The 26,023-nt window shown below is 44.3% G+C and overlaps 1 protein-coding gene across 2 annotated transcripts in view; it reads right to left on the bottom strand.

Annotated features, from left to right (window-relative positions):
• Nucleotides 1-1,988: 1,988 nt before the first annotated feature.
• The window catches only part of LOC121549961 (partitioning defective 3 homolog), a 439,443-nt gene continuing 415,408 nt past the window's right edge, over nt 1,989-26,023 (bottom strand). For both annotated transcript variants that reach the window (XM_045206775.1, XM_045206776.1), the window contains 2 exons: nt 12,787-12,903; nt 1,989-2,421 (listed from right to left, as the gene is read on the bottom strand). In XM_045206775.1, coding sequence (XP_045062710.1) covers nt 2,121-2,421; nt 12,787-12,903 — 418 coding nt within the window. In that variant the 3' untranslated portion in view covers nt 1,989-2,120. The remainder of the gene's footprint in view (nt 2,422-12,786; nt 12,904-26,023) is intronic.

Below are 26,023 nucleotides of genomic sequence, written 5' to 3'. Positions count from 1 at the left end.
ATGACAGTGCCATGTTGAAAGTCACTGAGCTCTTCAGTAAGGCCATTCCACTGGCAATGTTTGTCTATGGAGATTGCATGGCAGTGTGCTCGATTTTAGACACCTGTCAGCAACAGGTGTGGCTTAAAGAGCTGAATCTACTAATTTGAAGGGGTGTCCACATACTTTTGTATATATAGTGTATGTGCACCACGTCACTGCTCTCTATCTGCTGTGTCCACTGAGCCATTGGGCCTGCCCTGTCACCTCATTGTGTAACACTGGGCAGGCCTCTCGCAAGCTGTCACTCAAATGTGAGGGGCTGAACTAGGAATTGTCTAGAACTCTAATTGTTAGGGAGCTGGCCCACGTGGGGGGAAATATAGGGGAAATGGCATAGCACAGCTTCAAGAAAACAGTCACTTTCAAACTAGGGATTTCGTGGCTAATTGAGGTGAAACAGTAATTCTGCTCATAGATTATGCATGTATGAACTACACACTGATACATCCAGCCCAAAGTCGGAGGTTAAACAATACTTTCTTAGTCGCCAAAGTACCGGAGCATGTCTTTAATAACAGGTTGTAGAGAGTGGTGAGAAATGCAACTTGGAACTTTGGTCCCTCGACATGACATACTTTTTGCCATATTTACGAAACTTGTGTTTGTGATTTGCCTTCCTTCCATTTTTTGTTTTGGGAAACTAAAGCAGTTCCCATCATGAGCTCATGGGGAACTGAAAACACAGTATTTTTGCCAAACAAAAAGCCTTGGATGCTTTTAACAGATCACTGGCAATGTGTCAGTAATACAATGGCTGCGTCCCAAATGGCAACCTATTCCCTGAACTGTATAGTGCCCTGGTCAAAAGTAGTGCACTATAAAGAGAATAGGGTTCATTTATAATAAACCAATGTACTACCGACAAAAGCCAGAGTCAAAACAACTAACTCAAAAAGCCCAAGAACATACAAGCACAGCAGCATCTTCAGAATAGCTCTTCAGAATACCAATGCCTTCCTCACACTAATTAACATACCTAAACAATGTAATAATACCAAGCTGTATTTGTCATCACATCATATATTCCTGTTGACTCCTGGGTTTATAGATGACCTTCTCCGTCTTTGGCCAGAGAAGCTTTACTGACAGTGGTGGGTTGGTGTGTGTGTATGTGTGTGGACGTGTTATACTATCCCCACAAGAATAGTAAACAAATAAAACATTTGACCAACTGAGGAAATGTTGTTAGTCCCCACAAGGTCAAATGCTATTTCTAGGCGGTTTAGGGTTAAGGTTAGAATTAGTGTTAGGGTTAGAATTAGGTTTAGGGTTAGGAGCTAGGGTTAGTTTTAGGGTTAGGGGCTATGGTTAGGTTTAGGGTTAGGGTAAGGGTTAGGGTTAGGGAAAATAGGATGTTGAATGGGACTGAATTGTGTGTCCCCACAAGGTTAGTTAAACAAGATTGTGTTTGTGTGTGTGTGTGTGTGTGTTTGTTTGTGTGTGTGTGTGTGTGTGTGCGAGCCTGTGTTGACAGTGATGCAGAGCGCCTCCAGACAAGGTGTGTGGAAGCAGGGGAGGATTAGACATGACCCTGGACAATAAAAGTGAGCGTTGTTCTGATATTACATTTTTCACACCCTGAGAACAGAATTATTGAATGAATTTGCCCCCGCTGTAAGAATCCACAATCTACCTTGGTCTCGCAGTACCTAGGGGACACAGTGTAACAATCTGCCTGTGGTATTCATGCACAGTATGTGTGACATGTGTGACAAATAAAACAATCTGAAAAAGAGAAAGAAATACACCCACCCCATCTTTTATAAATGAGGTTTAAATGGAAGACAGTGGTTGTGTGTGCCTGGCTGTGTGCATTGTGGATGAGCCAGATGGTGTTGGTGGTGGTGCTGTTGATGGTGTTGTTGGTTTTTAATGGTGGTGGTGCTGTTGTTGTTGATGGTGTTGTTGGTTTTGGATGGTGGTGGTGTTGCTGTTGTTGATGGTGTTGTTGGTTTTGGGTGGTGGTGGTGTTGTTGTAGGGGATGGAGGTGAGGTGTTGCTGTTGTTGATGATGCTGATGGTGTTAGTTGCTGATTGTTTTTGTAGTTGCTGGTGTAGGTGGTGGGTAGTGGTGCCCCTTACCTGTCAGCTGAGGGAGGGTGTCCGTTGCGAGGCTTGTTGACCTGGGCATAGAGGGCCTCCAGGTCGGGCTGGTCTGGACCGCTGTCCTGGGAGGGCTGGGACCCTTGGTGGGGATCCTGTCTGCTGTCTAAGGATGACCCGTCCAGGGAGCCGATGCCTGCATAGGGGTGCTCCTCGTCCTCGTTGGAGCTGAAGGTGCAGTTCAGGTTGGGGTTGATGTCCAGGATCTCAGCATACTCCCTCTCCCTCGCCACCGATGCCTGACGTTCACGGAACTCCCTCGTCTTCGCCTGGATCCTGGAGACAGGAGGGAGGGAGGGACGGAGAGAGGCAGGGAGGGAGGAAGAGAGAGAGAGAGAGAGAGAGAGAGAGAGAGAGAGAGAGAGAGAGAGAGAGAGAGAGAGAGAGAGAGAGAGAGAGAGAGAGAGAGGTGTGTGGGGGGGAAGGTCAGCAGTGTTATAACTCAATAGTTCATACTGTTATTTAGGGAATAAAACACATGAAAGCCATTGTGAGGATGCCTGAAAAGACGGTTGGTTTTTTAAACGGGGCATTTGAGGGGTTGGTATCGGCTGGAGGAAACAGGGAAAGGTCAGGAAGCTTCAAGCTGAGGCTTCAAGGATTGTGTCCCAAAAGGCCCCATTCCCTACATGGTGCACTACTTTTGACCAGAGCCCTATGGGCCCTGTTCGAAAGTAATAAACTATGTAGGGTGCTAGGGTGCCATTTGGGACGTAGCCCAATATACTCTGTTGGTTTCATGGTGTCTCCAGACACTACACACTTCAGCCTTTTCAAATTCACTTATGACATATAATTTCCTTCATAGACAGACTTGCAGTGTATTCGGTATTCAGACCCGTTGACTTTTTACACATTTTGTTACGTTACAGCCTTATTCTGAAATGGATATATATTTTTAAATGATTCTCATAATGAATCCACACACGATACCCCATAATGTTAAAGCAAAAACAGGTTTTTAGAAATATTTGCACATTTATAAATAACTAAAGTATTCAGAGCCTTTACTCAGTACTTTGTTGAAGCACCTTTGGCAGCAATTACAGCCTCAAGTCTTCTTCGGTATGACACTACAAGCTTGGCACACCTGTATTTGGGGAGTTTCTCCCATTCTTCTCTGCAGACCCTCTCAAGCTCTGTCAGGTTGGATGGGAAGCGTCGCTGCACAGCTATTTTCAGGTGTCTCCAGAGATGTTCGATCGGGTTCAAGTCCAGGCTCTGGCTGGGCCACTCAAGGACATTCAGTCTTGTCCCCAAGCCACTCCTGTGTTGTCTTGGCTGTGTGCTTATGGTCATTGTCCTGTTGGAAGGTGAACCTTTGCCCCAGTCTGAGGTCCTGAGCGCTCTGGAGCAGATTTTCATCAAGCATCTCTCTGTACTTTGCGCCGTTCATCTTTCCCTCGATCCTGACTAGTCTCCCAGTCCCTGTCGCTGAAAAACATCCCCACAGCATGGTGCTGCCACCACCATGCTTCACCGTAGGAATGGTGCCAGGTTTCCTCCAGGCTTGATGCTTGGATTGCTCAGTTTGGCCGGGCGGCCAGCTCTAGGAAGAGTCTTGGTGGTTCCAAACTTCTTCAATTTAAGAATGATGGAGGCCACTGTGTTCTTGGGGGCCTTCAACGCTGCAGAAATTTTTTGGTAGCCTTCCCCAGATCTGTGCCTCAACACAATCCTGTCTCGGAGCACTACGGACAATTCCTTCGACCTCATGGCTTGGTTTTTGTTCTGACATGCACTGTCAACTGCAGGATCTTATATAGACAGGTGTGTGCCTTTCCAAATCATGTACAATCAATTAAATTTACCACAGGTGGACTCCAATCAAGTTGTAGAAACATCTCAAGGATGATCAATGGAAACAGAATGAACCTGAGCTCAACTTCGAGTCAAGGTTCTGAATACTTATGTAAATAAGGTATTTCTGTTTTAAATTTTTTATAAATTTGCAAAAATGTATACAAATCTGTTTTCGATTTGTCATTATGGGGTATTGTGTGTAGATTGATGAGGAATTTTTTTTATTTAATCAATTTTAGAATAAAGCTGTAACGTAACAAAATGTCAAGGGGTCTGAATACTTTCCGAATGCAATGTACAACAACATTCCTCCCTTTATGTCTATCTACCTCCCACATCTATCGTCTCATTTGAAGCAAGAGCAGGGCCCTTCCTCCATCTCATTGGGCTATTCCTAACATCTTTAGCCTGGTTTTCTTTCACTCAGAAAATAGAAGATAAGTCTAATGGCAGACAGCATGCTGAGTTATTCAGATGTGTGGCCGGTGGAATACTGGGATGCGTCCCAAATGACACCCTATTCCCTATGTAGTCCACTAATTTTGACCAGGGCCCATAGGGCTCTATATAGGGAATAGGGAACCATTTGGGACGCAGGCGTGGAGTGGTAATCCAGACCATGGTTGGCAGGGGATCTTCCTGAGGAGAGTGTATAGATCCCTCCCCTGGGTCCTCTAACCAGAGAGAAAACAGGCCCTCTCTGATCTCTCGTCCAAATCTTCTTCCCCTCATCTTCCCCCGGACCCTGTTCTCCTCTTGCCCTGCCTCCCCCGCCCCCGCCCCAACTCCCTGGGACCTCTTCCCTCTTTCCTTCCACACAACAGGGCCTTTCAGGGCCTTTCCTGCCTCATACAGTTGGCCTGGACTATGAATGCCTGTCTCTCCTTCCACGGAAAACAAGACCCAGGCGTACGTGGGGGAGTGAGGGGTGAAAGGTGATCTGGAGCTATGGGAATGGGGGACTGGGACAGGGGTAACAGGGGAGCGGTGGTGAGGACAGAGGGATGAACCCCTACTGTTGACCCTGCATGGCAGCACTGCAGCAGCCACCAGTCTGGTTAGTAGATCCAGATGCTGTGTCCTACCAGAGGGGTAACGCACACACTTATGTACCAGCACATGCACACACACACACACACACACACACACACACGTACATGTAAGAACATGCACGTACAATTATGCACACACACACATACACAAACGTGTGCACGTAAGCACATGCACGTACGAGCATACACACACGCACGTACAGTAGGCACACGCACATACGAACACGCATGCACGTGAACACACACACACATCCCCACCCACACACACACCACAATTCATCCCAACACTCTCCCAGGCTCTACGTGGGGGTCATCTCACCTCCCAGTCTGTGGGATGGTCCCTATTTCCCCCATTACCTCAGGTCATAGCTAACCTCTGACCCCCATCGGCTATCCTTCACAGATGATTGACAGCGTTGCTGTGGTAACATGGCTGGAATCCCCCTCAGTGAGTTCTCATGGGTCTGTATATTGTATATTATAATAACAGTATAATTACATTCCAAACAATGACCATTTATCTATGCCACAATAACCCAATTCCAACACGATTTGCCCATTTCTTTTTAGCCATGGAAATCCCATTTTCTCAAAATGATTAGAAGGATTCGATTTTGATGGTATTGTGCTGACATGATGTTCCATGTCCCATGCACATCATTTATAAACTCCTCAGCCTTGTCCATGATATGTATTTGTATTTGTCTAAATAATATACATTTATTATATAAATCCCATCCCTTCAGTGCAGTCTCTGTTGTGTCCCAAATGACACCCTATTCCCTATGGGCCCTAGTCAAAAGTAAAGCACTACATATGGAATAGTGGAATAGGGTACCATTTGGGACACAGTCTCTTAGTGTACAGCACACACAACCCTGTGGTGTCAGAAACAGAGTGATATAGATTAGTTCCCGCCACAGCAGTCTCATCTCATCTCGGCACCTGCCCAAACTGATGTCACACCCCTGCCAGTAAGACCAGACAATGATGTTATGACAGATTTTTACGGAAACCCAGTGGGAATTCAAGGCTTTGGACTCTTCACCGACTAATCAAATTCATAAAAACACAATATCAGTGTTCAAATGGGATAATGTGTGGAGTGGCAAGACTGGTGACATTAGACTACATGGCACAGACAGACAGGACACATAGACAGGACAGATAGACAGGACAGATAGACAGGACAGATAGACAGGACAGACAGACAGGACAGACAGACAGGACAGATAGACAGGACAGACAGAAGATCCTAAGGATGTAATAAGTAGGCTCTAGTGGACAGACATGGATATCATCATTTCAAATCCAAACTGCGTCCCAAATAGGGCTCTGGTCAAAAGTAGTGCACTAAATAGGAAATATGGTGCTTTTTGGTTCACATCGCCTGTGGCTGGGAGGGAGGGATAGTGTTTACAACCAAGGTCAAGACCCTATTGGATGAAGAGAGTGAGAGAGAGAGAGAGAGAGAGAGAGAGAGAGAGAGAGAGAGAGAGAGAGAGAGAGAGAGAGAGAGAGAGAGAGAGAGAGAGAGAGAGAGAGAGAGAGAGAGAGAGAGAAGAGCTTCACCCTCAGATCAGATGGCTTAGCACCTCTAGCTGTGGGCCAACCAACAGCAGCCAGATTGCCTACAATGCCAGTGTAACATGACAGTCCCCTACATATTCAACCCAGCCTGTGTGATGTCCCATGCATGCTGACCAACTCACGACCAGCGTTCCATGGCACATTTCCCCCCTATCTGAACCCTTGTGCCATGTGGTGGGTCGGCCCCATTTGCTTGCTTGGTCGGTGTGGTAGGCTAACTGCCCGCCCCCCTACCTTACCATTGCCCAGCTTTAACTCCATTACGCAATTAATGACCCAGTGTGGTGTTGACATGAAGAAGAGCTCTGCCTACACTAAGCACTCCATTACTGCATCACCCTTAATTAACTAGGCAGTGTCTCTCCTCTCTACTCTCTCCCTACTGTGGACTCTCTCACCTCTCCTCTCTCTTTACTCTCTCCTTACTACTCTCACCTCTCCTCTCTCTCTACTCTCTCCTTACTACTCTCACCTCTCCTCTCTCTTTACTCTCTCCTTACTACTCTCACCTCTCCTCTCTCTTTACTCTCTCCTTACTACTCTCACCTCTCCTCTCTCTTTACTCTCTCCTTACTACTCTCACCTCTCCTCTCTCTTTACTCTCTCCTTACTACTCTCACCTCTCCTCTCTCTTTACTCTCTCCTTACTACTCTCACCTCTCCTCTCTCTTTACTCTCTGCTTACTACTCTCACCTCTCCTCTCTCTTTACTCTCTCCTTCCTACTCTCACCTCTCCTCTCTCTTTACTCTCTCCTTCCTACTCTCACCTCTCCTCTCTCTTTACTCTCTCCTTACTACTCTCACCTCTCCTCTTCTCTGTCCTTACTCTCCTCTCTTCTTAACACGTGTTCTCCACTCCTCTCTATTCCCTCTCCTCTATCTCCTTTCTCTTCTTTCCTCTGTTCTATCTTCTCTTCACCTTTACTCCTCTTTACATTTTCCATACCAAACTATTTGCTTTCTCATTTCTCTCTCCTCTCTTTTACAGGACAAACTAGCTCAAAATGAATTTTTGGGACTTCATCTTTCAAACAATGCAAGGGAAATTGAATTTCTGCTTAGCCCAGGATGCTCTAGACACTGTAATGCAAGGGATTATGGAACGCCAGTAGTTTATCCTTGAGGTTTAGACTGACCATCTCTTAAACACGTGTGTGCCAGAAGGTTTCTTTCCTCACTTCCAGGTAGGTGGCTTCCTTCTTACTTTGCTGTCTTTGTTACTCTTAGAAGAGAGCTCCTTAGCATCACACAACTAACACGAACACATCACAATTAAAATCAACGGTAAACAACTCAGAAGTGTGAGCCACTGCATTAAATTGAGAGAAGAATCCGCCATGTTTGTTTTATTTTCAAAGAGAAAGTTAGGAGAGAGTTGGAGTTGCAGAGAGAGCGGTGCACTACTGACAAGTCGGCTCGCCTGAAGTCCTTCTTCTGTGTGCTGAATAAATCTGAGTGTTTATCAAACAACACTGTGTATTTCTGGACAGATTAAGCCAAAGCACCCTCCTTCATGTCTTTCAATGGGGGGGTGGGAGGGGGGGAGAGAGAGAGAGAGAGACAGAGAGGGAGGGAGGAGAAGGAGAAGAAGGCTGCTTTATTCAAACACTCATTACCAAGTCTGCACTTCCAGAGTTCCACTTTGAGAGAGTCTGACTGTTCAATATGCATGGTAGCAGAGGTGGGATGAAACAGAATGCATTGCTGTCTTTAGTAACTCTTGTAGACATCTTGAATATATTTTTTCGGGCTACATTAAAACATATGGGTTGAGAAACCCCCCCCACTCCCAAAAGTACAATCTTGTGTGCAAAGGACTGTGCTGTCATTAAGACTCTGATGCACAATCTTTTAGGTTGACACTTTATTTTACATCATTTTATCAGGCAAACAATTTGGTACATTTCAGTTCTGTAATAATCACATGTAGCTTGCTGCAGAGTATCAATTATCAAATGAATTGAGTATCAAATAATTACAAATATAATCAGGCCTGCAATCATTTCCTTTGATCTCTTGTTGAACTCAATATGCTAATCACGACATGCAGCGACACGTTATATGTATTTTTTAAATAACAAAGCTAATTATTTGGTAAAACAATTACTGTTACGAAAGAAGGGATCAGCTGAGATAATGACTAACACACATTAACTTAGTGCAGAAACAAGTTATGAAGTACCTGATGCGTAATTACAGACACTGTAATTAGTAAGACATTAACACAAGTTTAATTTCTAATCTCATTCAATAGAGGAAAGTCGTACACTTTATGTACTCTCAACCAAAGTTCCAGTACTAATTCTAAAATAGAAACATTGTTGCTGTTGTGGCTTAATTCCTCGAAACCAACCAGCCACACTGGTGTGATGCTGAGGTCTATAGTATTACATTTACACAGGATCCATTTGTATTCTAAAATAAGGAAATGGAAGGCTAGTTGATCTTGCAGCTCCTAGTTCCTTGAAACCCAACCAACCACACTTGTGTTGTGTGATGCTACTGCAACTGCTGACTGACAAGCAACAGAACAGAAGCAGTATACCTTGGCTTTGGTTGGCTGGCATCAGCAGGAAACCAAACAAACAGGCAGACGTGGTGGAAACAGCCAAACAGGCACTACAAGGCTTCTGGTCTGGGAGCAGGAAGAGATTGAGATGAAGGGATGGAAGAGTGGAGGAGTGTGAGCCACTGATTAGAAGCTCAGCGGAGCCAACCAGATAAGAGAAGGGACATCATAATCTCATGCCACAGTCACAGAGAGAGAGAGAAATAGGGAGAGAGAAAGAGAGAGAGAGAAAGAGAGAGAGAGATAGAGAGAGCGAGAGAGCGAGAGAGAGAGAGAGAGAGAGAGAGAGAGAGAGAGAGAGAGAGAGAGAGAGAGAGAGAGAGAGAGAGGGAAGAAGGAGGGTGAAGGAAGGTTTGCAGTTCGATACAGTTTAAGACAGAAGCAGCAGACGCCAGCAGGTTGCTACTGTGTGGTGGATTTAGATCTGGCTTCAGACAGATTCTCTGGTAAACCGACAAGACAATGAGACAATCCCAATCTCAGCACACCAGGAGATATGAAAGGGAATAATGCATATCCTCCTCTTGGAAACTCTCTGCTTGATTGACGGCAGGCCACACAAAACCCCAGGCACTGAGAGAGAGAATCAGCGTGTTCAAAGGGATTGGCCTGAGCAAGCAATCTAGGAATCACCTTGTATCCCAAATAAACACTCATTATAAAGATGAGTGATTCTGCACCTTACCTTGCTCAAACAGATGCCCTGAAACACACCGACTCTCTGTACTCCTCCTACCCCTTCCAACCTGCATGGTACCAATCAAAGAGAATCATGCTAGTCCCTCAGCGTGGCGCAATCAGGTAGAGTAGCCAGCGGTTGTCCACAGGCGTAAAGCCTTGTAATGGCTGTTGTGCTGAGGGCGGTGTGTTTGTGTGTGTGTGTGTGTGTGTGTGTGCGTGGCTTCGGAGGGCCTCTCCAGCTAGGTCTTAATGAAGCGCTTGATGAGGAATGGAGTCTGCTGAACAGCAACACAGGTGGCAGGCAGGCAGGCAGGCAGGCAGGCAGGCAGGCAGGCAGGCAGGCAGGCAGGCAGGCAGTTGCATATAATTTGTGAGATTATAGCAAAACAAATGGTGCTGATGACGACACTTTATCAACTTCAGAATGGTTCATCACTGCACTGCTGGGTTCTGTACCCTGGTAGATGATATGTCAGCGTCAGTGTTTCTACTATATCTACTCTGATCTCAGAGGCACTCAGATATAAACGCAAGACTACAAAATACATGGAGGCAATTTTGCAGAATAAACTTGGTCTAATAGTGTCTCTTAACACTGTAATTGAAACCATACATTGTATAATGTTATTAAGGTCAGATTCCTAGATATGTAACACATACCATCTGTTTTATAGTTTCCTTATAACAGACCAGACCAGAGAAGAAGAGGGTACAGAGACTAGAACAAGGATATCATATTAATCCACCCTAACCTTTCCTCCATCTTCTCTTTAGAATCACTAAAAGCTCATGTCAAAATGTCTGTTTCAATTAAGAATCGTCGGTGTCAGCTGAGCGGTGTGTGTGTGTGTGTGTGTGTGTGTGTGTGTGTGTGTGTGTGTGTGTGTGTGTGTCAGCTGTGTTTGGCAGCGGGCCATCCCGACGTCCCTGACACTTCCCCTGCTGGGCTTACTGTACATGTGCTAGTTTTAGAAATATCGTCCCCGTTTCCCCCCACCCGCGATCCATAATATCATAACCGCTGTGTCTAAAATAGCCCAGTCACCATGGGCCCTATATAATCAATCAGTGCATTTGCCTTGAGCAAGACCCACTCTCAATGTCAGCACACCACCCCTATCGAATCTGCACCTCTGAGTGGCATAACACACCCCAAAATACAGAGGTAATTGATTTTAGAGCTGTCACCCCCCTGAACTGCCATGCTTTGAATATCATGCTCCCTCCTCCCCGAGACGTCAGGTTACTGTATTAATACCGCAGACGATTTCCCAAAGGATTCCCAGATTCCATTTCCATTATCTGAGAGTCAATTTAGAATTTCCAGTCTGGTTAAGTGATGGCATTTTGGGATAGTGAGAAGGGAAAGTGGCCCTGTTGTATAATGCTCCAGTGCCACGGTGCTCTACACTATTGCTTAGACAAGCAGAACGGAGAGGAAACAGACAAAATGGGAGAATGAGAAACGTATCAAGAAAAGATCCAGACAAATAGTGATTGGGGAGTGAGGAAAGGAGAGGAACGGTGAGGGCATGTTGTAAGCTTAGGCCTGTGTCTGTGCTGTTTTATACCGGCTTCGCATGGCAGACGTTTGGGAGAGCCTCAAAGGGACAGAGGCTCTGGAAGGCTCTGGATAGGAAGGCTGTGTGTCTCTGGGGCGTGCTGGCAATGTGTTGGGCCAGCAGCCAGAGGGACAGCCCGGGCTCACAGAGCACAAGACAAGATATTCCCTGCATGTCACAGTCTAGCCTCTATGAAGACTGGCTCCAGATGTCCCATTGAATAGGAAGACCATTGTTGTGTGTGTGTGGGTGTGAGTGTGTGTGTGTGTGTGTGTGTGTGTGTGTGTGTGTGTGTGTGTGTGAGTGTGTGTTTGTGTGTGTGTGTGTGTGTGTGTGTGTGTGTGTGTGTGTGTGTGTGTGTGTGTGTGTGTGTGTGTGTGTGTGTGTGTGTGTGTGTGTGTGTGTGTGTGTGTGTGTGTGTGTGTGTGTGTGTGTGTATGTGCGTGCGTGCGTGCGTGTGTGCATATCCGACAGGCAGCTATCCTCACTCCGTCCCTCTCCTTCTCTCCCTCTCGCTCTCTCTCTTTCCACTGAGAGCAATATCAACTCCATTGTTTCTTTTCAATTACCTTCATTACCAACAGTAGTTTGATAACCGAGTTCATTTGTCATTCATTTGGCTTGCAGAGAACAATAGAAGCAGCAAGCCCCTCGTTTCATTCACACAGCCACTGATATTGTCTCCTTCAGTCAAGTGAATTAAACAGAGCTTGTCTGCAAGGAAGGAATGAGGCGGAGAAAACAAAAAACAAATATGTTTGTTAATTCATACATACATACATAGCAAGCGTCTGAAATGGCACCCTATTCCCTTATTTGTGCACTCCTTTTGACCAGGCCCCATATGACACTGGTCAAAAGTAGTGCACTATATAGGGAATATGGTGCCATTTGGGATGCAACCATACAGAGGCCTCAACGCCTCCTAAAACTTCCAGGGACCAACTGAGAGGCAGGATGACGAAACCAAACGCCAAATTCTTGAACGATTAACAACCTTTTCCTGCCAAAAAGAAAAGAGAAATTCCCTACAACATTGATTTGACAATTCTAATGAGACTGCCCATTCAATCAGTCAAAGCAGAAGGAGCGAACCGGGCCCATTAGCAGGTCAGGTCCATTCAATGGCACAAAGCAAAAACAATCTATAAATGATCAATTTAATGTACTGTTATAAAAGGCCTGGACGTTTACAAATTGACATCGGAATGCTTTCCCAGAACCTTCCTCTCTCCACACCACCCATTTAGTAAATTGGGCAGTTTGCTAATTTTCCCAGGCAGCGGCATGTAGCAGCACTGTGCGTTCTCCTCACAGACTTAATTGCGAGGCTTTTACCAAGCCGGGCGAGCCCTGTAAACACACACACACGCACAAACTCACCTCTCCTGCTCCAGTTTCATCCGCAGCATCTCCTCCTCAGACGCCTGTGTGTCCTCCATCTTAGATTTATTCGACCCCTTACGCTCCATCTTGTCTCCATTGCGGTTCTTCCCAAACCTGGAGACACAATAAGGGGGAAGGTATTTAATTGATGCCCAGGCTTTTTTTCTAGTCTATGTCGCGAGCTGGGCCTTTCTCTCACAGAGAGGATTCGTGGAAATGTCCTGAAACGTGTCAGATACTGCTGGGCTTTGGGCAGCTGTGAAAATGTAAGATCCTTTATATGTGAGAACTCTACTATGCTCTTTGGCTTGAAGAAATAACTACCTAAGATAAATAATAATAATAATAAATAATAAGCCATTTAGCAGACACTTTTATCCAAAGCGACTTACAGTCATGTGTGCATACATTTTTTTTACGTATGGGTGGTCCCGGGGATCGAACCCACTACCCTGGCGTTACAAGCGCCGTGCTCTACCAATTGAGCTACAGAAGATAAAAAGATTCACAACACATGGTGCCATATTGAATCAAATCAAATCTCAATATGTGGTTTCCTCACACTGCTAAATCATCCAACTTTATTTTCAAGAGATGTTAACAAGTTAAAAGCAAGTAGGTTTTAATACAGCAAGAAAGTAATACTCTATCAAATGGATATATACTTCCTTCTGAAACCTCTCTCATAAGGTTTACTTAGTGTGATGAGAGCTGTGACAGCTTGTGATTCAGTCTGACTGAGGCACACACACACACATACACACACTGAGATGCTGGGTGAATTTCAGTAAGCAGAGCCATAGAAGCTGCTCTCTGGCATCATTTGCAACTTTCTCGGCAGCGTGGCGGCAAACTTTTACATTTTAATGACGCGGGTGACATGGAGGCAGTGGTAAATCCAAGACAGCTTTATAGAGGGGTGAGAATAACTGCGCCTGATGATCGTAAATTCCCCCACTCAGTCCTCTATGGGCAACTATGAGCAAATGACTGGAAACTCTGCCTGCCTGCCTGAGGGGTGTGAGAAAATGATGGAGGATAGATAGGAGAGGGGATCAGAAGAGCATGGATGGGGTTACCACCATCATATCAGAGCTACTCTATTATCCTTTCATACACAGACCAAAATCCCAATATTTTACCATGCCTGCTTTTATCTTGTTGGTATATCTGAAAGGGGTAGGGGTTAAAAAACATAGACAAATAAAAGCCAGCTAAAGACCTAGTCATGATTCCTGCATTTTCACGGATCCTGTAACAAGAATACAGGTATCAGGTCTGTGTGAATGGTTCTCTGCTTTTTTGCTGGTAAAACCATTAACACTTCCATTGTTTAACACCTGAAATGAAAACAGCCTCCATGGTTGAACAACACCCCTCCTAATTTGCCAGTTACCCAAGAAAGTGGTCAATTAGGGGCTGTTTGAAAGGGAGTCATGCAAACATTGCATTATATGTTTTACAGGTCACATATCACATCTTCTGTAAATGACATGTACAGTACATGACCAGACTGATAGAGAACAATCATCATGGAAGTTTGCCCCAGTCTGAGGCATGGAGGATATCCAGGATGGATGCTGATTAGGGTTGAATGGTGGGGACCCGGTTACCGAGATTTACAGCACAAACCAGTAAATCATAATAAATTATTTATATGAACAGCATGGTGTGAAATGGAACTGTTAAATTACAGTGCATTCGGAAAGTATTCAGACCCCTTGTCTTTTTGATTGGATGGGGAGCATCGCTTCACAGCTATTTTCAGGTCTCTCCAGAGATGTTCGATCGGGTTCAAGTCCGGGCTCTGGCTGGGCCACTCGACATTCAGAGACTTGTCCCAAAGCCACTCCTGCATTGTCTTGGCTGTGTGCTTAGGGTCATTGTCCTAAGAATGGCAAGAGTGTGCAAAGCTGTCATCAAGGCAAAGGGTGGCTACTTGGAAGAATATAAAATATAAAACCTATTTTGATTTATTTAACACTTTTTTGGTTACTACATGATTCCATATGTGTTATTTCATAGTTTTGATGTCTTCCCTATTATTCTACAATGTAGAAAATAGTTTAAAAAATAAGAAAAACCTGTGAATGAGTAGGTGTGTCCAAACTTTTGACTGGTACTGTATGCGTCAGCCTACTAATTATATTTCAACATTAAAATCAAATTCGCTAGCCTATACTTTAAACTTTGTAGGCCGCATGTGCTGCACCAGAATCCCATGTGTCTTCTGCTTTATCATGGTTTGAACAATGTGCGTAATTCCAGTTCATATTATACAGTGTAATACAATACAGTACAGTAATATAGTTCACACTCAAAAATATTAGCCTACTGGAGCTAGTTTAATTTATTTACCCAAAAGAGCATATAGCTAGCTACATCTATGGGCTTTTATGTGGCCTTTTATGTTTTTCTGTCGTGCGTAATGTGCAGTAGCCTATTTCATATACAGTATGTATTGGATAATGGCACAATCATTTGTTTTTTGGGGGCTTGTGGTCCTCTGTAGCTCAGCTGATAGAGCACGGCGCTTGTAACGCCAAGGTAGTGGGTTCGATCCCCTGGACCACCCATACACAAATAAATGTATGCACGCATGACTGTAAGTCACTTTGGATAAAAGCGTCTGCTAAATGGCATATTATTAAATGTTGTTAATGTAGGACTCATAAAATGTATTTCATATATGGCTCATCAGGCTCAGGTAGCATTGGGTTTGAATTTTATGCTGATCAAAGCTCTAATCAAATCCAGACATATTTATATGCTTTATAATGCTTTTGAATGACACTTCCGGTTTTGGCGGGAAATACCGGATTACCTGGGAGAAAAGGGATTTATTCTCGGGATGGAACATTTGTAAAATACCGGGAAAATATTCAACCCTAATGCTGATATTGTAATGTGTTACAGTAGTATGTGATGATGATCCATGGTGTTATCTCTGTGTTGCCTAAGGTTCTGACTGGGAACGAAGACACAGGATGTGTCCCAAACGGTCTCTTATTCCCTATATAGTGCACTACTTTTGACCACGGCCGGGTGCCATTTGGGTTGCAACCACAGTTGTTCTTTATGTGGTGTGAAGACACTGTCCAGGAAAGCCTCTCTCGTTAAATCCTGCCTATGATGTCATTTCCTGCCATTTCTTTTCTATAATGGTGCCAGCTGTGAGGGAACTCAAAGCAGCAGGAGGAAAGACACAGGAAGTAGTCCGGAAATCAGGATGTGAATTCAGGAAGTGCACCAGGTGGTCAGTTTGAAAGCCACAAATATGAACACGTCTCTAATATTACAACACATGTATGGAGCTGGTGATGGGTTCCATGGCAAGTCTGCCTCGTGGGTGTGTGTATGTGCGTGCGTGCGTTGCAAGTTCAACAACAGTGAGTTAATGAAGCAAAAAATCTGGTCTGTATAGAGGCAAGGCAATAACGGAATGAGTATGGATCTACTAAGGGGAGGACGGCTCATAATAATAACTGAGCGAATGGAATGGCATCAAAACATGAGTTTGATGTATTTGATACCATTCCACTGATTCCGCTCCAGCTATTACCACGAGCCCGTCCTCCCCGATTAAGGTGCCACCAACCTCCTGTGGACTAATGTATGAGGGAATTCAATAACTGTAATCAACACGATGGCTCAATTCACGCATTGTACACATGAACATTTATTATGAAAAGCTGCATTGATTAAAGAAAAATCCCATTCCATTTTCAGACTGAAAGGATTCCTACTGAGTGTGTATTAGGTATTAGGTTGGACAGACAGATCTCTTGGTCCAAGTTATGTTGTACAGTGGCTTGCGAAAGTATTCACCCCCCTTGGCATTTTTCCTATTTTGTTGCATTACAACCTGGAATTATTTTTTGGGGGTTTGTATCATTTTATTTACCGAACATGCCTACCACAGGGCGGCAGGTAGCTTAGTGGTTAAGAGCGTTGTGCCAGTAACCGAAAGGTCGCTGGTTCTAATCCCCGAGCCGACTAGGTGAAAAATCTGTCGATGTGCCCTTGAGCAAGGCACTTAACCCTAATTGCTCCTGTAAGTCGCTCTGGATAAGAGCGTCTGCTAAATGACCAATTAATTAATAATTAATTAACTTTGAAGATGTAAAATATTTTTTTTTGTGAAACAAACAAGAAATAAGACTAAAAAACTGAAAACTTGAGAATGCATAACTATTTACCCTCCCCAAAGTCAATACTTTGTAGAGCCACCTTGCAGCAATTGAGTGAGTGGCGCAGTGGTCTAAGGCACTGCATCGCAGTGCTAACTGTGCCACTAGAGATCCTGGTTTGAATCCAGGCTCTGTCGCAGCCGGCCGCGACCGGGAGACTCATGGGAGGCGCACAATTGGTCCAGGGTAGGGGAGGGAATGGCCGGCAGGGATGTAGCTCAGTTGATAGAGCATGGCGTTTGCAACGCCAGGGTTGTGGGTTCAATTCCCACGGGGGGCCAGTATAAAAAAATATATATATGTATTCACTAACTGTAAGTCGCTCTGGATAAGAGCGTCTGCTAAATGACGTAAATGTAATTACAGCTGCAAGTCTCTTGGGGTATGTCTCTATAAGCTTGGCACATCTAGCCACTGGGATTTTTGCCCATTCTTCAAGGCAAAACTGCTCCAGCTCCTTCAAGTTGGATGGGTTCCGCTGGTGCACAGCAATCTTTAAGTCATACCACAGATTCTCAATTGGATTGAGGTCTGGGCTTTGACTAGGCCATTCCAAGACATTTAAATGTTTCCCCTTGAACCACTCGAGTGTTGCTTTAGCAGTATGCTTAGGGTCATTGTGTCATGAACCCTGCGTCCTGAGTCTGTTCCTGCCTGTGTTGCCGTTTTTCTGCTCTGAATCTCCTGTTTCCTGAAGGTTCCTGAAGGTTCCTGAACGCACCCTGTCCGGTTGCCGGGCGACGTTGCTAGGCGGGTGATATCTCGATTACCCGCACCTGCTTCTCATCAGCTTCGGCACACCTGGTCCTGATCATCATTCCTTCATAAGCTCTGACCTGACATCCATTCCCTGCCGGATCGTTAGCCATGAACATCATTCTCCCGGAACCTTCACCCAACCCCTGCCTGGTTGTCGGCAGCTGCCGTGCCATCATTGGATCTGCCACTTCACCTCCACCAACTCATCTCCGCCGCCCGCTCCGTCTCCTGGATTATTCTGCATCTTTTTTGAATATGTTAATAAATACTCACCTTCGTTCAACTCACCTTGTCCTGGTCTGCTTCTGGGTTCTGGCTTAGAAAACCGTGACACATTGTCATGCTGGAAGGTGAACCTCCGTCCTAGTCTCAAATCTCTGGAAGACTGAAACAGGTTTCCCTCAAGAATATCCCTTTATTTAGCCCCATCCATCATTCCTCCAATTCTGACCAGTTTCCCAGTCCCTGCCGATGAAAAACATCCACACAGCATGATGCTGCCACCACCATGCTTCACTGTGGGGATGGTGTTCTCGGGATGATGAGAGGTGTTGGGTTTGCGCCAGACATAGCGTTTTCCTTGATGGCCAAAAAGCTCAATTTTAGTCTCATCTGACCAGAGTACCTTCTTCCATATGTTTGGGGAGTCTCCCACATGCCATTTGGCGAACACCAAACGTGTTTGCTTATTTCTTTCTTCAAGCAATGGCTTTTTTCTGGCGACTCTTCCGTAAAGCCCAGCTCTGTGGAGTGTACGGCTTAAAGTGGTCCTATGGACAGATAATCCAATCTCCGCTGTAGAGCTTTGCTGTTCCTTCAGGGTTATCTTTGGTCTCTTTGTTGCCTCTGATTAATGCCCTCCTTGCCTGGTCCGTGAGTTTTGGTGGGCGGCCCTCTCTTGGCAGGTTTGTTGTGGTGCCATATTCTTTCAATTTTTTAATAATGGATTTAATGGTGCTCCGTGGGATGTTCAAAGTTTCTGATATTTTTTTATAACCCAACCCTGATCTGTACTTCTCCACAACTTTGTCCCTGACCTGTTTGGAGAGCTCCTTGGTCTTCATGGTGCCGCTCGCTTGGTGGTGCCCCTTGCTTAGTGGTGTTGCAGACTCTGGGGCTTTTCAGAACAGGTGTATATATACTGAGATCATGTGACACTTAGATTGCACACAGGTGGACTTTATTTAACTAATTATGTGACTTCTGAAGGTAATTGGTTGCACCAGATCTTATTTAGGGGCTTCATAGCAAAGGGGGTGAATACATATGCACGCACCACTTTTCCGTTATTTATTTTTTAGAATTCTTTGAAACAAGTTATTTTTTTCATTTCACTTCACCAATTTGGACTATTTTGTGTATGTCCATTACATGAAATCCAAATAAAAATCAATTTACATTACAGGGTGTAATGCAACAAAATAGGAAAAACGCCAAGGGGATGAATACTTTTGCAAGGCACTGTACCTTCACACATCCACACAACCCCTGTCCTACTTACAGACTTAGGCTGCAGCCAAAATGGCACACTATTCCCTATATATGGGCCCTGGTCAAAAGTAGTGCACAATAAAGGGAATAGGTTGCCTTTTGGGACGTAATCTTATAGTTGCATGGCCACGAGGTAGGAGGAAATGGCAGGTGGGGTGATATGCAGCTGTTGCCTGGCTGAGAAAAATGAAATCCATTTCTGTCTCTCTTTTTTCCCACCCATCTCTCATCCTCTTCCTCCTTTCTTGCCCTTGAGGGTGAAAGGTGGAGTGTTGCAATATATGCTTTAAGACTGGGGAGAATGAGAGAATAAAGGAAAAAGAGGAAAGTGAAGAAGAAGAACATTATGACATTATAATAACGGTCCTCTGTAGCTAAATTGGTAGAGCAAGGCGCTTGTAACGCCAGGGTAGTGGGTTCGATCCCTGGGACCACCCATACGTAAAAATGTATGCACACATGACTGTAAGTCGCTTAGAATTCTTTGAAACAAGTTATTTTTTTCATTTCACTTCACCAATTTGGACTATTTTGTGTATGTCCATTACATGAAATCCAAATAGAAATCCATTTAAATTACAGGTTGTTGTCACGCCCTGATCGAGATAACTCTTGTTGGTTGGGTCAGGGTGTGAGTTTTCTGTTTAGATTCTATGTTTAGAGTCTAGTATTTGTATTTCTATGTTTGGCCGGGTGTGATTCCCAATCAGAGGCAGCTGTCGCTCATTGTCTCTGATTGGGGATCATACTTAGGCAGCCAGTTTTCCTGCCTGGGTTGTGGGATCTTGTTTGTGTTCCATGTATAGGCTTGTATTGTGTATAGCCTTGGACTTCACGTTAGGTTGGTTTGTTGTTTTGTTTTGTGTTTAGTATTAAATAAACATGTTCGCATACCACGCTGCACCTTGGTCTGACCCGTCTCTCAACGATCGTGACAGTTGTAATGCAACAAAATAGGAAAAACACCAAGAGGGATGAATACTTTTGCAAGGCACTGTACCTTGAGTCCATTCCCTTTGTTTATTTTGACTTCTTGCCAAAGCAGTTTATTTGAGTTTCAAAATGTTTTCCCAACAATGAAAGAACAACATCAGACAGAGTTGACTTAGGGCCGCTAAATGAAATATATTCATGAAATGGGAAACCCATTTCCCCTCTGTTGTTTAATATTCTCCTTTACATTAAAACAAGCACACTCTGCAAATGGAATAGCTTCCCTTGGCGTGTTGTAGTGCTTACTGCTGGGACTTTAATCTTTTGAATGGAGTGTGGTTCTAAGCTTCGTCCCAAATGGCACCCTATTCCCTATATAGTTCACTACTTTTGATGGGCCTTGGTCAAAATGAGGGCACTAAATAGTGTGCCATTGGGAACCCAAACCCTAGTCTAGTGGGAGAGATTCTTTACACCTGAGATTGCATACGATCCAATGAGAACTACTGTTGTGTTTTGTCCCAGAGATAGCCTGCATTACCTGATTAATTAATCAACAAATGGCTCAAGTAAAGGCATAAAACCCTGCAAAGGGAATACTATTAATAAGGAGCGCTATCTATCAACAGGGCAGGTGACAGCCTCCTCCCTCGCTCCTCACTTCGAGGACTTTCATTAACTAATTCCCACACTGAGAAACATTCACCTTTCTTGTTCTCCTCTTTTCCCTCCTTCCCTTCTTTTGAACTTTTAAAGTAATATAAATGAACCAGGAGAATGGAGGAAAAAGTGAGGTCAGAAAGGCTGATAAACCAAAAATATGAAGTATTGACAAATTAGACCCAAGAGGGAGTCAAACTTTCTCAACTTCTTGGGGCAAATCAACATCAATAAAGTAAAGGATTTGTCACAGTGAAAGATAGAGTGAATCATAGTGGGGATTAAACTCATATCAAACCGCGGGGTATGAGAGGGAGAGAGACCTAATATGAAAGGTTATTTCTCATAGTCAGTGAACAGAGAGAGAGAGAGAGGGAGAGGGAGAGAGAGGGAGAGAGAGAGGGAGAAATAGAGAGGAGATAGGGAGAAAGTGGGAAAGAGAGAGAGAGAGAGGGAGAAAGAGAGGGAAAGAGAGAGAGAGAGGGATAAAGAGAGAGAGAGAGAGAGAGAGAGAGAGAGAGAGAGAGAGAGAGAGAGAGAGAGGAGAGAGAGAGGAGATAGGGAGAAAGAGAGGGAAAGAGAGAGAGAGAGAGGGAGAAAGAGAGAGAGAGAGAGAGGAGAGAGGGAGAGAGCGAGAGGGAGAAAGGGAGGGCCTGAGCACAGACAGACATCAAAGCAGGGGCGGAGGGAACCGCCATATTACAAGAGCTATTAGAAGGCTATCGCCGTGATTACTGGTTAACGGACAGATTGATACAGCTTTGCTCAGCCCGCTGGTGTAACAGCCATGACGTTAGCCAGCGGGAACAGAGCGAAACACGGGATTAGGTAAACAAACCGGAGTGGACAGCCTTGCCACTTGCCGCAAGGACACACAATATTTTTTAAGTCAATATTTTTCATTAGCAAATAGCAATCCCCGATACATAACATTTCTTCAGAAATAAACAACTTAAGATCATATTGATGTTTAGTATCCTTCAGGACCTTTAAGTGTCTGAGTAGATAATTGCCTTGTTTTAGAAAAGGAGGAATCCAATAAATAAATTATCTAATGACAAGCTAGAGTCTAACGATCATTAGACAGTTAGAAATATGATGACTCATCTCATCAGCATCCTTTTGGTAGAACACACACACACACACACACGCACACCATAGAGATAAATAGAGAACTCTTGTGCCCAAAAGCCTGTTTTAGCATGGGCAGCGCCAACAAGGACTTTCACCATTTTTAAGTAGTCAACTGGGTGGGACTTCGGTTCCGCTTTAAATGACGTTCAGCTTATAAAGGCTTCATAATGCCTTCATAAGCACCACATAAATGTGTTACAAAGCATCTATAACCATATGTCATGCTTTATTAAGGGTTCATAAACGTGGCATAACTGTGTGACATAATCACCATCAATCATGTCAAATGTGACATAACCCACTATGTCGAATATGATATAAACATGTGCTTTGTAAAGGGTGACATGTTGTGCTGAAGGATGGCATACCCTCTAAAGTGATGTCATGTTAGTCACATTACACCTAATCTCAAACACTTCCGCCCAAATCTTTTATGAAGATAAATTGTGGAAATGGGCAGGGTTTAGCAATAATTATGACTTTTTGACTATGTTAAGTAGTGACGATGACAAATACTTTACTCAGTAAGGTCATTCCTATAGCATTCTATGGTCACTCCCACTAAGGCCAACCGCTGAAAGATCAGCCAAAAAATTTCGCCACCATTGTAACAGGTTGTAATCAAGCCCTGGTCTCCAGCATGGGAACAGAAGAGGAATACCTGGTGCGGTAGTCTGATGTTGGACTATTCCAAATCATCTTGGTTCTGACACACACACACACGCAAGCTTTGCAGGTCCATCAACCCATTTAAATACCTCTCACACCCTACAGTAACCTGTGGATCATGAGAGAACCTTCATAAATCAGCGTTAATAATATTTATTGAATTGAGGCTGGAATACTTCGTTTGAAGTGAGACACCTTCGGTCATTCATAACACATCCATAAAGACTCTATATCGCATGACGCTGTACTTAATTTAAAGTCAGACCCCTTTGGTCATTTATAACACATACAGTGGCATGCGAAAGTATTCACCCCCCTTGGAATATTTCTTATATTGTTGCCTTACAACCTGGAATTAAAATGGATTTTTGGGGGGTTTGTATCATTTGATTTACACATCATGCCTACCACTTTGAAGATGCAAAATATGTTTTATTGTGAAACAAACTAGAAATAAGACAACAAAAACTGAAAACTTGAGCGTGCATAACTATTCACCTCCACAAAGTCAATACTTTGTAGAGCCACCTTTTGCAGCAATTACAGCTGCAAGTCTCTTGGGGTATGTCTCTATAAGCTTGGCACATCTAGCCACTGGGATTTTTGCCCATTCTTCAAGGCAAATCTGCTCCAGCTCCTTCAAGTTGGATGGGTTCCGCTGGTGTACAGCAATCTTTAAGTCATACCACAGATTATCAATTGGATTGAGGTCTGGGCTTTGACTAGGCCATTCCAAGACATGTAAACGTTTCCCCTTAAACCACTCAAGTGTTGCTTTAGCAGTATGCTTAGGGTCATTGTCCTGCTGGAAGGTGAACCTCCGCCCCAGTCTCAAATCTCTGGAAGACTGAAACAGGTTTCCCTCAAGAATATCCCTGTATTTAGCGCCATCCATCATTCCTCCAATTCTTACCAGTTTCCCAGTCCCTGCCGATGAAAAACATCCCCACAGCATGATGCTGCCACCACCATGCGTCAATGTGGGGAGGGTGTTCTCGGGGTGATGAGAGGTGTTGGGTTTGCGCCAGACATAGCGTTTTCCTTTATGGCCAAAAAACCTCAATTTTAGTCTCATTTGACCAGAGTACCTTCTTCCATATGTTTGGTCAGTCTCCCACATGCATTTTGGTGAACACCAAACGTGTTTGCTTCTTTTTTTCTTTAAGCAATGGCTTTTTTCTGGCCACTCTTCCGTAAAGCCCAGCTCTGTGGAGTGTATAGCTTAAAGTGGTCCTATGTACAGATACTCCAATCTCCGCTGTGGAGCTTTGCAGCTCCTTCAGGGTTATTTTTGGTGTCTTTGTTGCCGCGCTGATTAATGCCCTCCTTGCCTGGTCCGTGAGTTTTGGTGGGCGGCCCTCTCTTGGCAGGTTTGTTGTGGTGCCATATTCTTTCCATTTTTAATAATATACTTAATGGTGCTCTGTGAGATGTTCAATGTTTCAGATATTTTTTTATAACCCAACCCTGTTCTGTTCTTCTCCACAACTTTTTCCCTGACCTGTTTGGAGAGCTCCTTGGTCTTCATGGTGCCGGTTGCTTGGTGGTGTTGCAGACTCTGGGGCCTTTCAGAACAGGTGTATATATACTGAGATCATGTGACAGATCATGTGACACTTAGATTGCACACAGGTGGAATTTATTTAACTAATTATGTAACTTCTGAAGGTAATTGGTTGCACTAGATCTTATTTAGGGGCTTCATAGCAAAGGGGGTGAATACATACAGTAGGGAGAACAAGTATTTGATACACTGCCGATTTTGCAGGTTTTCCTACTTACAAAGCATGTAGAGGTCTGTAATTTTTATCATAGGTACACTTCAACTGTGGGAGACGGAATCTAAAACAAAAATCCAGAAAATCACATTGTATGATTTTTTAAGTAATTAATTTGCATTTTATTGCATGACATAAGTATTTGATCACCTACCAACCAGTAAGAATTCCGGCTCTCACAGACCTGTTAGTTTTTCTTTAAGAAGCCCTCCTGTTCTCCACTCATTACCTGTATTAACTGCACCTGTTTGAACTCGTTACCTGTATAAAAGACACCTGTCCACACACTCAATCAAACAGACTCCAACGTCTCCACAATGGCCAAGACCAGAGAGCTGTGTAAGGACATCAGGGATAAAATTGTAGACCTGCACAAAGCTGGGATGGGCTACAGGACAATAGGCAAGCAGCTTGGTGAGAAGGCAACAACTGTTGGCGCAATTATTAGAAAATGGAAGAAGTTCAAGATGACGGTCAATCACCCTCGGTCTGGGGCTCCATGCAAGATCTCACCTCGTGGGGCATCAATGATCATGAGGAAGGTGAGGGATCAGCCCAGAACTACACGCCAGGACCTGGTCAATGACCTGAAGAGAGCTGGGACCACAGTCTCAAATAAAACCATTAGTAACACACTACGCCGTCATGGATTAAAATCCTGCAGCGCACGCAAGGTCCCCCTGCTCAAGCCAGCGCATGTCCATGCCCGTCTGAAGTTTGCCAATGATCATCTGGCTGATCCAGAGGGGGAATGGGAGAAGGTCATGTGGTCTGATGAGACAAAAATATAGCTTTTTGGTCTAACCTCCACTCGCCATATTTGGAGGAAGAAGAAGGATGAGTACAACCCCAAGAACACCATCCCAACCGTGAAGCATGGAGGTAGAAACATCATTCTTTGGGGAGGCTTTTCTGCAAAGGGGACAGGACGACTGCACCGTATTGAGGGGAGGATGGATGGGGCCATGTATCGCAAGATCTTGGCCAACAACCTCCTTCCCTCAGTAAGAGCATTGAAGATGGGTCGTGGCTGGGTCTTCCAGCATGACAACGACCCGAAACACACAGCCAGGGCAACTAAGGAGTGGCTCCGTAAGAAGCATCTCAAGGTCCTGGAGTGGCCTAGCCAGTCTCCAGACCTGAACCCAATTTAAAATCTTTGGAGGGAGCTGAAAGTCTGTATTGCCCAGCGACAGCCCCGAAACCTGAAGGATCTGGAGAAGGTCTGTATGGAGGAGTGGGCCAAAATCCCTGCTGCAGTGTGTGCAAACCTGGTCAAGACCTACAGGAAATGTATGATCTCTGTAATTGCAAACAAAGGTTTCTGTACCAGTTCTGCTTTTCTGATGTATCAAATACTTATGTCATGCAATAACACTGTATTTGCTTAGAGCAAGAACTATTCTGGGTGCAGCAGTAAAAGTATTGTGAGGAATACTCAGTACGGTCTGTAGAATTTACATATGGTGTCAACTACACTCAACAATCTAAGTTTCTTAGATTTTTCCCAGACCTCAAAAGTCATCCCCTGATGTGGTTTAAGCATTGTTGCGAACACAGAAAATCAAATTTGGTTGTTTTTCTCTTTATGAAAAAACTGGGGTAAACCAGAATTATTTT

This window comes from Coregonus clupeaformis, chromosome 23, assembly GCF_020615455.1.
Source record: "Coregonus clupeaformis isolate EN_2021a chromosome 23, ASM2061545v1, whole genome shotgun sequence".
Taxonomy (NCBI): Eukaryota; Metazoa; Chordata; class Actinopteri; order Salmoniformes; family Salmonidae; genus Coregonus; species Coregonus clupeaformis.
The sequence above is the reverse complement of the archived record's forward strand: the minus strand, read 5'-3'. Positions and strand labels throughout refer to the sequence as shown.